This window comes from Saccoglossus kowalevskii, chromosome 18, assembly GCF_978046115.1.
Source record: "Saccoglossus kowalevskii chromosome 18, keSacKowa6.1, whole genome shotgun sequence".
Taxonomy (NCBI): Eukaryota; Metazoa; Hemichordata; class Enteropneusta; family Harrimaniidae; genus Saccoglossus; species Saccoglossus kowalevskii.
The window spans coordinates 5,001,763-5,017,885 of NC_140658.1; the positions used below are offsets into that span (position 1 = coordinate 5,001,763).

General features: G+C 34.9%; 1 protein-coding gene across 2 annotated transcripts; it reads right to left on the minus strand.

The window, feature by feature from the left end:
• Window positions 1-8,991: 8,991 nt before the first annotated feature.
• Window positions 8,992-16,056, minus strand: LOC102802650 (uncharacterized). Of its 2 annotated transcripts, none has more exons than XM_078006195.2 (7): window positions 15,808-16,056; window positions 15,152-15,228; window positions 12,565-12,618; window positions 11,925-11,984; window positions 11,464-11,493; window positions 10,309-10,475; window positions 8,992-9,644 (listed from the first exon to the last, which is right to left on the minus strand). In XM_078006195.2, the coding sequence occupies exons 3-7, from the start codon at window positions 12,611-12,613 to the stop codon at window positions 9,396-9,398; spliced, it is 555 nt and encodes a 184-aa protein (XP_077862321.2). In that variant the 5' UTR covers window positions 12,614-12,618; window positions 15,152-15,228; window positions 15,808-16,056; the 3' UTR covers window positions 8,992-9,395. The 2 variants fall into 2 exon arrangements, with proteins under 2 accessions (XP_077862321.2, XP_085348866.1); XM_085492740.1 differs by lacking the exon at window positions 15,808-16,056 and adding an exon at window positions 15,712-15,764.
• Between the last annotated feature and the right edge of the window lie 67 nt (window positions 16,057-16,123).

The following is a 16,123-nucleotide window of genomic DNA, read 5'->3' on the forward strand; positions in this document are numbered from 1 at the left end:
GTGTATACGTGTACATGTGGAGTCGTCAGATCTATGATTATCATGAGAATTGAAGCTACAGGTCTATATCTACTATGTAGGCGTGTATCCATGGTAACCACATTCATACAGGTTCATCCAGCTGATAATGTTCATGGAGATCAAGCGTTATCGGAATAAGCTTTCCCTACATTTAGGCAAACAAAAATTAACAATATCATATGAGTCAATGGCGCTTACTGAGAAAGGGAATACATTCCTGAAAAAGCCTGACCGATGGCCTATTCTGCGTGGCAACCAAATTGAAGCCACGTTTGCAAATCACATACATGCGTTTCAGTCAACTACGGATTGAATGTTTATCAAGTGTTTATCCACATATCCAAGTGTGTGTATATAACGCGAATATATATTAGAACAATTACGTCTTTACCGAGAGGTGACCATACGTGAAAAGAGGCTAGGGAGTCTTATTCCCAATTCAATTCCACCCTCTCCAGTTACAGCAGCACCTACCGACGTGGCTTACTATTGTGCTTATGTGAGTTTTCATTATTTCATGATTTATAAATACTTTTACGGTTTTATATCTATACCTATTTTATTTAATACACCAGTATGGCAATTTAAAGCGCTGTAGCACGTGTTCGACTTTCCTGTAAACAAGGTATTTACACGCGTTGTATACGTCGCTATGATTGAATTAATTATATGTAAATTGTTATTATTATTTATTTATTTATTTTTTTATTAGACGCATAAAATCCTTAGGAAAGGATAAAGAGAGTCTTACAGAAAGAAATTTAAAAAAAACTACAATCTAAAAAGTAAAACAAAAATAAAAACTTATTATTATGACTTTCATGATCCTTTAGCTTCATAGACCCTAATGAAGACCACTTGTGTGAAACGATGGTCAATAAAGATAGAATTTAACCGTAGACAGACTTACTATTTGACTTACTTGCTACAGTTGGTCATAGTGTGTCATTGTTTACAAACAAGCGCCTACCCATGAGCCTTTGCGTTTTAGCGTGTGTTGTTATCGTCGCTTGGGACTCAATTCTAGCGCGTGCGCAGGTGACGACCCTCGCGCTTTAAAGCTGAACACGAATGTCATTTATTATTTAAGAGATGTATTCAAGTTTACCCAGTTACATAATTCAAAAGTACAGAACAAAACAATACATTATGAAATAAATACAATACCACCATCGTTATAACATATCTGAGCTTTAGCAGCTTTAAAATATCACATTATCAGAATAGTAAATGTTTAAAACGTAAAGGCACCGAGGGATAAAAGAATATTTCTGTAAATTTGTACGATACCGAGATAGTTAAAAAAAAACGAAATAAGCGTGATGACGCATGGAAATAACGTAAGGGGAATAAATATTTTAATACATTTTTGGATAAAAAAAAACAGCGTTAAGAAGCTTTAACACTTCTATAATACACCCGAGATATGCAAAAAATGAAAAAAATAAGCTGACCTATTTAAGCCGTATTTGTCTTTCTACGCAGAGAGATAATCTCTGTATTGTACACGTCAGTAAACGATATAAGAGTGTCACAGTGCATCATGGGAGTGACGCGATGCACCATGTTGGTATCACAAATCATCACGGAGTACCATTATAAACGATGGGAGTATCATTTAATAACATTGCGATAACTTATATTTATAAGTTTATTTATTTATATTTATACTGTAGAATTTGTCATTTTGGTCATTTTGAACACAAAAATAGCAGCATTCATTTCTTATGAATTTGTCTCCTTCAACATCAAAACAATTCATACGTTTTGTGAAGTTCACGAATTATTAGAATATTAGATTAGAGAAGTAAACTATTGGTAAGAAAACATTCATTTTATGAAAACATTTATGATCAAAATTATAATGACCACGGAAAGACCCCCCGTGATAGTTGGTAATGACCAAGACAAAAAAGACAAAGATCTATTGTCTTTGTAATTTGTAAACACATCATGGAGAAGGAATTCTACGACGTTTTTACATCACTTTATATATCAAACTAGCGACGCCATCGTAAAAGCAATACACAGTGTTATTATCACACTCACTAGATCGTTATTACACTCTCATCTTAAATTGAGATATGGATTTTATAACCAGCTTCATCATCGCACAATCAGAAATCTGCCATTCATTCAGCGAGGCATATATCATACTAAACACATAATTGCAATAGTCTAGTAATATCGACTATAGACGGACAAGAAGAAAAAAATCTTCGGATTGGTGTGTAGAATCAGTCGAAGTCTACACTGTGGGTTAACTCAGCATGTTTATTGCGGTTGACATCAGATGGTGTCTAAAAGAAGAACAATTGCGATGATGCACAACGTAATATTGAACACAATGAGATGTTATTTGTGTACGTGAAATGTCTAGAGAATTGTAATTACTAGTATGTTATAAAATTGTGACCTCATAAGTAAAGATACAATAATCTGATCAAATCAAGGGAGCGTGTTATATATTTGCATAACAGCTTGAAGTAATTCAGTGGAAATGCCGAAACCATGGTGACGAGGGTGGAGTGTACGCACCACGGTTATAACAGGAACAGCATTAATATTATAATTACGACATTTTTGTAATTATTATATTTTTCTGCACGTATTACGTAATATAATGTATTTACGTTGAATTGCACATATTATTAACCCGATTCTCCTAATAAAGTCACCCAAAACCTCCACACAATAGGAATCCATTAAATCACAATTTCTCAAACAACCAATTTTTCCACAAATGAAATCTAAATAAGGTTGCAGTTATATGGATGTCTGTTATCTCAGAAACATGCTTACATTGTTCTATAACGAGCATCGTCAGTAAGTTGTCCCATAGTCACGTGACAAATATAGATTATTATATTATACCAGTATATTGATGGTGTTAATCCATTGATTTGATTGGTCCAAACACAAAATTTGCATATGCAATCCATGGTATATTGGCTGATAATGCACGGCTAAACCAAGTGGCCCTGGAACATGAATTGACTACAGGTTTAATACGGAAATATATAAAACCGGTATTATTTGATTTTTAGGGAAATATAGTGGTTGAATTTTAGAAGAATATTGAAAAAAATACTGAATTAAAAACATCTGAAAAGTTATATAACTATAATATTGCTTTTTGTAAATGTTGGGATCCAAGTTGTGAGCATCGGTCGTTGGGTGATTGTCGTTCGCCACACAAACCTAAACCACCGTCCCTTAACACCGTGAGGTGCCTACACGAACGCCAGAACGCTATGTTCTCAGTGTTGTTACTTTGAGATGGATTGCGAACTTCCAACAAAGAAAACATGATCTTTAAGTGCAAGATATAATTGAGGGATTTATTGACATAAAAATGCAAAAAACTATGAGTCACAGGCAAAAATGTATGCCACCAATAACAACCGGTGTCCGGTAGCGGCAGCTGACAAAATTGCAGTGCACCCGGGTAATTGCCATCTGTTTCAAAAAAACACGGGACAACGCAGGATTCGACGACGATATATGGTATTGTAATTCTTCACTATGGGTAAATAAATTACAGGAGATGATGAAGGTAATTTCGAAAGCTACAGATTTGTGCCGAGTGTGCACCAACCACTGTATTAGAGCGGCGGCGCGGCGTGCAAAGTCTTTCGGCCGGAGTTGAGACAAGGCATATCATGTACGTGTCACAAAAACGATGCGAAAATCCGATCTTACACCATCAAACTTACCCCAGAACAACGACAAAACTTGTCAGTCATACTGTCACAAAACTTTGGTTATACCAAAGATATCCAGGTCAGATGTTGGAACTGATGTCGCTGTGCCGGTCGCCGTACATGATACACCGCGTCCCGCCGCGTACCGCTGAACGTCAAATATCCACAGTTACAAGTAGTATGATGAGTCACAAAACCGGTTTATTTCACAACTGTACTTTCAATGGGCAAATTACAGTTCAAATTGTACAAAAACCGGAATGAAAACGTGGAAAATCCGTTGTTTAAATGATCCAAACTGTACACGACCCTGTATTTCAAATCGCATTGTGTGTCAGTAAAAGGTCAGAAAGGTCAGCCTTTGTTATGCTAATTTGTGTGTTTACGCTGCTCTATTCAACGTGGATATGTTTTTTTTTCATGTGGAATAAAAAATAGTTTGTATTCAATTTGAACTGTGTTGCGCATGTAATTTTTGTATGCATTCAGCATACAACTACATACTATTCTTATAAATATTCATGTTCAAGGGCCATAATCATGATCTTTTAGTAGATGAAAGTAAACTCTTTTTTTACAAGTTTTATCGAATTGTCAATATACTGGTATAATATAATAGCAATAACCCCCGCCGAAGTTGGGTATACCACTTGATATTGCACAATTCACTCCATATATGCACTCGCCTGCGGCTCGTGCATATATGTCGTGAATAGTGCAATATCTCGTGGTATACCCGCCTTCGGCGGGGGTTATTGCTTAAATATTTAATGGTGATATATCATACTTGTATCCAAATGATGAAAATTCATCGCTTATATTTCAATTTAAAAGCTGTTGCTTATGATTATACAGGATATTGTGGAGGAAGTTCATCGGGAAATCAATTTATAAAAACAGTGTTCCCATACTGCATAATATAATTACATGAGGCATTGCCTCACCAACCATATTGTATATTTTAACTCGTTAATACTTCCGCATTTATCATACTTCCGTATTCTGACCTTATTTGTAAAGTCCCAACTGAATTAGTATGTGTATGTGTATACGTGGTATCGTTATCGAGTTATTGAATCGTATCCAAGGTCTCGCAAGTCATGACACGTGACGGTAGATGATGCAATGCATCGTCAAATCAATATCCCGGCATGATGTGCAATATTAGAAAGAGTAGAGTGGCGGGTGATAGAAAAACGACAAATACAAAAGAGAAATTGTTTTGGTTACATTCTGTTATCAATGCATAGCACGAACATCGAGACTTATTCAGCATCTTTTTTCTGTGACACGATGACACCATTTCTTGGGGCTGATATTTCAGGGCATTACTAATCAGTTCAGTGCGTTATTCGCCTGACTGGCTGCTGCAATCATTTGTAGCGTGCATCATCCGTTCCCCTCTATCCGAGTCAAAATTGAGGGTCACGTGGCTATTCTGTAATTCCCATAAGACGGAAAATATCGATTCGTGATGTGACCACAACTACAATTTACCGATATTCTTCTGATGAGATACTGTCTAATAAGTAACTTATCGCATGACTCTCAGACGCTTGACACATTATAACGCTACACTCCAGTGCTTGGCACAGTAAGACGTTACACTCCAGTGCTTGGCACAGTAAGACGTGACACTCCAGCCGTGTGTAAACGGGTTCAGTTTAAACTTGTTACATCCATTACATACAAAAGGACCGAGATAGACATCATTTTATTTTTTGAACCGAGTGCAATATGACCGATAGATGACTACTTTGTTTTAAAGAACGCTGTTCTGGACCCATATATCTGATATATGCACTTGACATTTACATATACATCACGACATATACACATTCATTTGTTCCAATTGAAGATGGCCGAATGGCAGCCATTTTTACCATTTCGGAACTGAGATTTCGTTCAAATTTGGTACACACATTGGACATAATGGGCCACGATTCGCTTCGTTTGTTTTAAATAATGCATCTTCGACTTAACTGGACCCATCGAAGTTTAAACTCCAGACCAGACATCATATCGGAAAAATGATAGTGCATGATGTCACCATCAAATCCAAAATGGCTGACTGGCGACCATCTTTTTTAAACGATTTCAGTTATACGGAACCGTGCCTCATAAATTACGACAGATATCGTCTTGGTAGCCATGCAATATTTTATGAATATAATACGAACAGAGACTACGTCATCGCAATGACTTGTCAATATATTCCTTTTCTCTGAGTGCATGATAACAATGACTATCTCGGCATTTTTACATCTAAACTTCATGAAAGGTTGTCTAATTTGGTGGTAACTATGTGATTCAGGAATGTGGTGACTGTATATAATCCCAACTTTAAAGCTAAATACTGTAATATACTTTGTTTGCGCATAATATTTATTTCGCTGAAAGGATAACTCAGTGAAAATAAAACTCAGCGAATATACATTTCATTAAACTCATGTAAAAATCATTGAAAATAAATTCCACACAAAAACACCCACAGCATCTTTTCAGCGAAAATTAATTCTAATTAAAATAGTAGATACAGAAATATAAGAAGACATTACTGCGTTTATGGGTTATATTTAGTTTTTAATTACTCTAGTCAATTTTTGAACATGTTTAAGCTCGGTATATACTTGTGACCTTTTACGAACATATCTGACCTCGGACGAATATGTCTGGCAGTCTCAGAATTAATTCCACGGATGGCATAATCAAATATTTAACGCAGATAATCTAGGTGTCCTTCTAAATTCCGATATTGAAAGTTGAAATAAGTGTAAATTGTAGATTTGATTCTCTATCTGTATAACATTCATTTTTTTAATATTAGAAGCATTTACATGGACTTTCATTGAAATTACTATTACCTATTATGAAAATAAGATTTATTTTATTCCAAAACGTTCTAAGTGGTTCGCAATTGTTAATAGCTTGAATTACATTCTATTCTTATTCCTATTTGTTTTGAGGCTTCGACTGAACTCCATAAAGGGTTGACCAATGGCATGGCTTGAAGATTTGTTAAGCTAGACACCGAGAGAACATTTGGTACATCCAAGTAGAATAAATGTACAGATAAGACACGACGAAAAAACAAAGCACTGATCACACTCTTCCAGCCACCACCCAAGATATCAAAAAATGTTACCCCTTAAAGACGGGAATAATTTTGTACATAAAGTTGGTTAGTATTTTTTTATTTTAATATGGATAGTTAGATAGTTTAACTATACAAGACAATGGGACCTGTCTAGACTGTATTGATAGTGGAACACTGTTTTTGATACAATATATTATAATTAGTTCTAGACATCAGCCTAGATTTAAGACTTTCAATTAACATGGACACAATTGAGAAGATCGTCATAGCAACTAGAGAATAATTGGTTATTTTGTACGTTGAATGGAGTTGAAAAGCACAAGTATTTGCATATACTGTTATTGTAATCTAATTTGATTTTCTCTTAATAAATTAAATAAATTACCATTTGTTACAATGTCGTCAATTTAGATGACGTCCGATTGAATCTATGATTTGAATATCAAATGAGCCAAATAATTTGCTGTTTCACGGCTTCTGTGGATTGACGACATTGCACTACATACACTACTAGTATATAATATGTTTCTATAATAAGTTCAAACAAGAACGGAATAGAAGACACGGGTATTTGATGACGATTCAAACATATAAAACGATAATTCCCAAGACCCCCAAGCGACCTAATGTGACCAGAAATACAATCTTTTGTACGGATACGTCAATCAGAATTAAACCCTGACTGTATTTACTGGTAATGGCGAAATTCCTAATTCCAAAGAAATAACAATACTAATTTAAAAAGACAAGAATTACTTAATTTTTTTTCGATTTATTGTATATGATATTTAAAGAGTTGTTGACGCTGCCGGACATTTGAGAATTACCATGTTTCCGTGTAGTGTTGATTGCCTTCCTGTGCATTTCAACGACAAGATTGTAATATTCAGTTCTATCCTTCAAGTATGACATTATATTAGGAAAAGAAAGCAACACATGGCTACATATTAACTTTTCAGAAATACAGGGTCAATGACCATGCTGGTCATTATGAAGTTTAAATTCTTGATATCAAGACGCCGTCTCATTTGATAACTATGTCTTGAAACATGACAACAATATGTTCCAAGTTTTGACAATAATATTGCAAGATCAAAGCCTTTATGCATTCCAGAAATATAGAACCAACAATATTTCCTTTGTCAATTTCATGAAAAATGGTCTTTTGACAATTTTGGTACAGTACGCTTAATGATCTATAGTTTTCTGATTTGTTTTTGGGGCATTTGTTTTGAATTGAAGAAACACGTGGACCAATGAAGCCATTCTGTACTCGACGGAAGTTAATGGTGTCCAATCACCTAATTAAATCAGATCAAATATTCATTGTTGCAATCACTCACGGCCACTTAAAATTTATTCAAGGTTTTGTTGGATAGGATTTCTCCTAAACTTATAAACTACTCAAAGCTGTTAAGTTATAGATGTCAGTGAAACGTTTTCAGCAGATCAAACAAATTGCTATGATTTCAACTACTATTTAAAGAAAGTAGAGTATTTATAGAGGGCGTCCTTGGCGTATATCGAGCCAATCATAAGAATACAACTCTTTAAATCACTGTACATCACTAGAATATAATTTGAACTGCTGATAGAAGGCGTCCTTTGCGTATATCGAGCCAATCATAAGAATACAACTCTTTAAGTCACTGTACATCACTAGAATATAATTTGAACTGCTGATAGAGGGCGTCCTTAGCGTATATCGAGCCAATCATAAGAATACAACTGTTTAAGTCACTGTACATCACTAGAATATAATTTGAACTGCTGATAGAGGGCGTCCTTAGCGTATATCGAGCCAATCATAAGAATATAACTCTTTAAGTCACTGTACATCATTCGAATATAATTTGAACTGCTGATAGAGGGCGTCCTTGGCGTATATCGAGCCAATCATAAGAATACAACTCTTTAAGTCCATGTACATCATTAGAATATAATTTGAACTGCTGATAGAGGGCGTCCTTAGCGTATATCGAGCCAATCATAAGAATACAACTCTTTAAGTCACTGTACATCACTAGAATATAATTTGAACTGCTGAACAAAATTAAGCAGCTAAATCACTATACATGTTATTGCATATACACCTTGCCAACCCAGAATCAGCCTATAACACTGCGATAAAGACTTTCATTTTTCATTTTTATGCAGAAAATCACAGTATTCTTAACATGTTAAATCATATTTATTATGTTATCAAGTTGTGATTAATAAATGAGTTGTTGAACACACTACATAGTTTGTAATTTCATTCAGCTTCTTTCAGTCATAATTCAAGACAAATAAAACACATATCGCGCCCTCTAGTAACTAGCGGATCTGTGACATGAGTAAAAATGGGGGTGGAGCAATGTCGTTTATCGGAATAGGTGTTTTGCTGTGTAGTCGTTTGTCATCTAAAATTAAGAAAACAAATTTTAAAAGTATAACTTTCTAGACGTCTACAGAACTAAGTGATATTGACGCTTTGAACAGCGTTTGTGTTCAGGTCATAGAATTAACTCGTCACTAGAAGGCGCGATATATATCACACACAGTACTGTAAACTGTACTGCAAGGTTATCAATTTAATGCCAGCCAATTGCCGGGTGAATTGCGGATGCTACTCTTCCAACAAATGACCACAGATTCGATGCCTTCTCTTTAATAGTGTGGATTGCATTCCAGAACTTTAGTCGTAAACCAGATTCAATTTGCTTGTCGTAGGGGTTGTCATACCCGTCAAGTCGTATTTCAAACTTATTGGTCTCTGACCCAGACCATAATGTGACATCTATCCATGCACCACGTATGGTAAGCCTGGCATCCTTCCATACCTATAATATACATATACAGGGGTGTTATGTTACAACGCAATGTAATGATGAAAAGACGTAGCTAAACATTCACATGTGATTATGCTGTGATTGCTGTTGTCAAATATACTGAACACACACATACATAAAACATACATATTCCCGGAAACAACACAGGCTTTAGACTTTGGATTAAATATGCCACTAAATTATATTAAAATATATAGTTGTCTAATACTCTAATAAAGTTCAATATGACAATTTGTTTATCATGTGATATTACCAAAATAGCGCATTTATCAAATTTTGTTATTCTTTTTATATAAAAATTTGCCGTAAACTACCATGTTCTGGGATAGTTATTATTGAATGTTTGGAAATGGGGTCCAGCAAACCATCACTAATATTTAATAAGATGAGTATGTAATTTGGCAATCAAGTAATATGGTAATAATGTAATAGAATAATTAGGTTCTAGGGCAATTTACGTGATATAGTATCTAGGAAGTGGGTGGTTCGGTGTGGGTTACCTTTGTTAGGAATCTATTTAGGAGTGTTGGTAGGGGCACAGTTACAAAGACGTCATCACGTCGTTATCGTCGTTATCGTGTACGTATGAGTAACACAAGTTTTAATGATACATTGTGACACCTAACGCTCCAACTAACTCGCCCCTGCTTCTTACTGCAGCACCTGCCCGTTCTATGATTTTCTCTATTAACGTAATGGCATGTTGAAAACATCTCCTGTCTTCATCCGACAGCCCGCCAGTTGATTGTTGCGCTCGTCGCAAGATATCAAAAACATCATCCGTTTTAATCACACCGCAGTGTTTGTTATATTTCTGGAATTCTGAAATGTAGTGCGAATAAAAACAAACAATTTACTAAGGGTTTTCATTTACTACCTCTATTAATATTATGTTTAGCATGTGCATGTTTTATAGCAAATACCACGAGGAATACTGGATTATTTAATTGTGTAATAACAAAGCGAATATTTTTGTTCTCAATTTGATGATGCCGGTGTTTGATTCTCCCACTACGGGAACAGGAAACATTTTAATTTTAACACAGTATCATATGATTTTAATTTTCAAACCTCATATTATGATTACTAGATTAGATAGTAATATATCTGATATAATAACTAGATTAAATATAATGCTATCTGACATGATTACTAGATCAGATATAATGGTATCTGATATGATTACTAGATCAGATATAATGGTATCTGATATGATTACTAGATCAGATATAATGGTATCTGATATGATTACTAGATCAGATATAATGGTATCTGATATGATTACTAGATCAGATATAATGGTATCTGATATGATTACTAGATCAGATATAATGGTATCTGATATGATTACTAGATCAGATATAATGGTATCTGATATGATAACTAGATCAGATATAATGGTATCTGATATGATAACTAGATCAGATATAATGGTATCTGATATGATTACTAGATAAGATATAATGGTATCTGATATGATAACTAGATCAGATATAATGGTATCTGATATGATAACTAGATCAGATATAATGGTATCTGATATGATAACTAGATCAGATATAATGGTATCTGATATGATTACTAGATAAGATATAATGGTATCTGATATGATAACTAGATCAGATATAATGGTATCTGATATGATAACTAGATCAGATATAATGGTATCTGATATGATAACTAGATCTGATATAATGGTATCTGATATGATAACTAGATCTGATATGATAACTAGATCTGATATAATGGTATCTGATATGATAACTAGATCTGATATGATTACTAGATAAGATATAATGTAATCACTAACCTCGGGAGGGTGGAAGTGCGTATTGTGTTACTGTAATAAAATATAAAGTTGTTACATGATGTATATCATATCTGTACAGAGTGATATACCGTGGATACTGAACCATCCACTGAGATGCTGAATTGTTCGAGTTAAGCATATCGAGTTACAAACTTTTAGAAACCATGTTAATTAACAGTCAACTGAGCTTTAGGTTACGGGCAACGTGGATTTTTTTGTTTTGTTTAACGTCGAATGTTGCCCGTAAATCTTAGTTCAGTTAATTGAACATCGAGTTGTAATTTGGGCATGGTTTCACAACAAAAGTGGGTGTGGTTTCTATAATATTGGCGCAAGAAGAGCAACAATGAGTGACGGTGAGTCACGAGTTAGTTCGGCCTGCATGTCTCAAACCGAGTACCATGGGTGTAGTAGTGTTATTAATATTCGTGTAACTGGTGATACAAACTACTTCAACTCACCCATTTGTCTAAACAATTTCGAAACAGTATTTGCGTCCAAATATACATCACCGGTGTTTTCTTTAGATAAAGAGATACATAAAAAATTATCAACATACAGTGCGTAATTGTTTTAATTAGTTAATATTCAGGTTAAAACAATCAACATACTCGAAACAACATCATGCAATATATCAAATCAAAGGTATTTTGATGTTTAATTATAAAATAAAATTACTGATTTTTTGATATATTATTGCTTTAGTTATGCAATTTGGGTGACTTTTTTCATGAATTACTAAAAAGGAAATGTATGTAATTTATTCACAATATGCTCAACATTAACACGATGTACATCCAAATAATGTTAATCAGAAATGTATTCTAGAAACAGATGCAATTCGACGATTAGTTGTTGGTATACGAGTATTAGCAGAAGTCATAGTATTATATTGAGTGCTTGGGAACAAGACAATATCAATACTACATAAAGTTACAATACAAGCGCTTTTCACTCCTTTGATTTTGATATTTTCAGGTTTGCCATATTCTTTTCTAATTGACTAGATGGTATTACTAAATTATGCATAGCCCATCCTATTTTGCATATTCATCTAAATGAATGACGTAATCATAATATTCACTTGATATTTCAACTCACCTCTCCTTCTAACCAATGGTAAACCCGTATTGTAAGAGGCATCACCCATGTTTTCTATAGAAATGGAGATAAATACAAAAATTAATCAGTCCAATGGGGTAAATATGGAATGGAATGGAATGGAATGGAATGGAATGGAATGGAATGGAATAGAATAGAAAGAACATTTATAAATGTGAATATTTTGGACATTATATAACAATTCACATAGGGGCATTTATTGTCTAACTATTATTTTGTAAACCGAATATTTTGTCATTTGTAGATTCCTGGACCGGTTTACGTAGTGTGTTAATATCGTCTCTACTTTGCCATTTAAACAAACTGTCGATGATAAATGTCACATATGTTCGTAAGTGGTAGTTTATGTGACCTTGAAGACCTTACCTGTTCCTCAGGTCATTTGGGTTTTTCATTGAATTTCACCTGGTCATTTTGATTTACAATTTAACTTGCCGAAAACAGTTTAATATTTGTTTACATATTATATACTGAATAATAACTACATCGACCTGTACGATTATTGAGATACAATTATAATATCTGATTTTGTTTACAAAATCTGGTCACATGACAAATACCCACTCGACGGTACAACTTAGGGGAAGTCCCTCTATTTAAATGAGGTCATCACTTTCACTTTTAGGCAGTGTACTGGCAATTACGCTGTAGCGGTATTAACATTTGTATTAACATATTGGTCCTCATTTGCCAGTGAAGTCACTTACGGTGATATTATTTTACACATTGAGATTTGTGTGAATGGCATACATTGCATGGAAATCAACATTAAATACGGCTATCCCGGTCAGAAATCGAATCCTCAGTCTTCATGAATGATGTATCAATCTTCATGAGTGATGTAACTGATTGCTTGTCTGATTGTCTGAGAGTGAATGTTGTCAAGTTTGAGAGCGCGTCTTTACGTACAAAGACGTGAACATTATTGCTACAATCAAAGACGCGTTAAAACAACTAATAATTTTCAAGTTGGTATTTTTTATAGATTTTATTTTTCATTCTTTTCGTTTGTTTTTCCAGTTCCAAAAAATGTGAGTTGGCTGGAGCCTTCATCCCTTGTCTATTTCTTACACTAGATACCAGACGATACCCCCCCCCCCCTTATAGAGACTGCGTACAGTTGAGTATAGTTCCCGGGCTCCCTGTGGGCATACTAGTATAATAAACTCCAAACAAAAGAAGCCGTACGATCCAAACGACCTGTGTCTTTGGAAATCGAGTCTTATCGCCCGTGCGTTCCCAAGCAAAAAAGCAAAAAAGGTCGAGGTATAAAAAACTATCGATTTTCGTTCAATCTTCCATGATTTTTTGGTAATATCTTTAAATAACAATTTATTAGAGGCGCCCGGGGAACAAAATTTGGGACATGAATTACGGTGATCGGTGATAATAACCAAGGGAAGAAGGACTATTGACCTCGGCGATAGCTACGGTAATTGAGACCCAATTGATAGCAGCAAGATTCCAGGAAACCTTTTGTATGTTTGTATGAAGGACATGAATTCAGTTCATTACCGACTCACGAGGAACACGCATTCGTGATGTAATTCGCTTTGGTGAGGGAATAGTCAAGAATAAACATGGCGACAATAATATTAAATTTTATCTCCCGTCTTTGCTAGTTTCCGGGCCCACAGGGTTGTATAAAACTCTACTGAAATCGTTTGTATTGTTTATACCTATCTATATAAGTCCGGTGGATTTGAATTTGAGAGACTCCAAAAACGTACGGCATAAAGTACGGGACTTAACCATTGTTTTACCCTGAAGGCGAACTCGAATTACTTGCTTTTCAGGATATCATCATAAGCGAGGATGAAAACCGTGTTTATGCTATGAAGAATTGAAGACCTTGAACGTACTTTAGCGCAAAGTCATTTTTTATTGCCCAACGCCTTTGGGTCCATGTGCTGCAATCCCTCAGCAAATAATTAAGCCCAGGCATTTTTTGTGTCAAATCGCGAAACTATTCGTTTTTACGCAATCTATGAAGTTCGAATTACCAAGAACCAACAAATTACAAAAATGATATCTCAAAAGTAAATATTCGTGGTAAATTTTAAGTCTAACCCGATCGGAAGTGAAAATTTGTTGCTACTCTAAATATCGAAACATATTTTAATATAAGGCAAGGACAGAGTAATTCATAATTGTCACGTCCCATACTACGATCAGATGTAAACAACTGAAGAAAGAACTGTTTGTGTTGGTGCGTGTACATTTTAACGAGGCCGAAGGCATAAGATGTGTTTTGAGTTATGCCATGACAACCCATCGGACACGTGACGTTTGGGAAATTTGCATAAACACAGAAGAATCTATTTATAGATCCCAGGGTACATGGTTCTAATAAACAGAACTGAAAGAAGTTGTCCATTTTGTGTAAATAACCTCATTAAGGACGAATACCATTTTTGTCTAACTTTCCATGAATTACGTTTCCAGTATATCCCACTATATTATCGTACTGATTGTTATCCTGGTAAACTATTGAGCGTATTCTGGTAAATTCGTTTAACTCCTTTTATAAAAAAAAGAGAGTCGCTTCTCAGAGTATATTACTTACTTTGTCTTGTGTATAGTGTGCGCCCTCAACTCTTGTATATATTAATGATACTACTATTGTACTTTCGAGCCAGTGATCTATAGTATGGAATAAACATATAAATATTATATTATAAACTTGTATGCATTATTTCCACGAACAATGAATGTCTTGCTTAGCATGGTTGCATGAACATTGATAAGTCAGACAATTTAACTTGCCGATAACTGTGCAACGTGTGTTTACATATTATATACCGAATAATAACTACACTAACTCAATGCGTGTCTATGGTAACGCGTCTTGATACAATGGCATTAATATACGAGTTGGAAAACAATATCGGGTCAAGTGACGCATGCGCAGTATGCGGTACAATTTGGGGAAAGTGAAAGTGATGACGTCAACATTAAACATAAGGGTATTTTTAATGTTGACGTCATCACTTTCACATAGAAACAATGTACTGTTATTGCGCATTTACGATGCAATCTGTAGTCAGTTGCAGAGACACAGAATAAAATATAATATAACAAATTAAAATAGTATAAAATATAATATAACAAAATATTCCAACATACTGTAATTTTGACGTGTCTGGGTAACACTTGGTGTGATTATTTCCTAGTCCCCCTTGCAGTAATAATGGTACACAACTAATATGAATCGTTACTCACCAACGTCTTCTTTGATGTAATACAATACAATTATAAATTGCTGGAATCGATCGGCGTGCGCCTGTGTACGTCTACACTTTACCTAGCCAAATGATTTTGAGAACACTGGGGATTTCCAATCACGTGACAAGTGAATGTAAATGGGGCAGTATAATCTCACAGGGAGAAAGTCGCACATCTCATGAAATGCGAGACGAGACGAGTCGACATTTTGGCCTCGACGCATAGAGCCGGAAACAGCCACTGTCGAAACCTTTTCAGGCGGCTTGCCAACTTTCACGCCGACTGACAGTGTAAAGAGAGGAGATGATTTTCG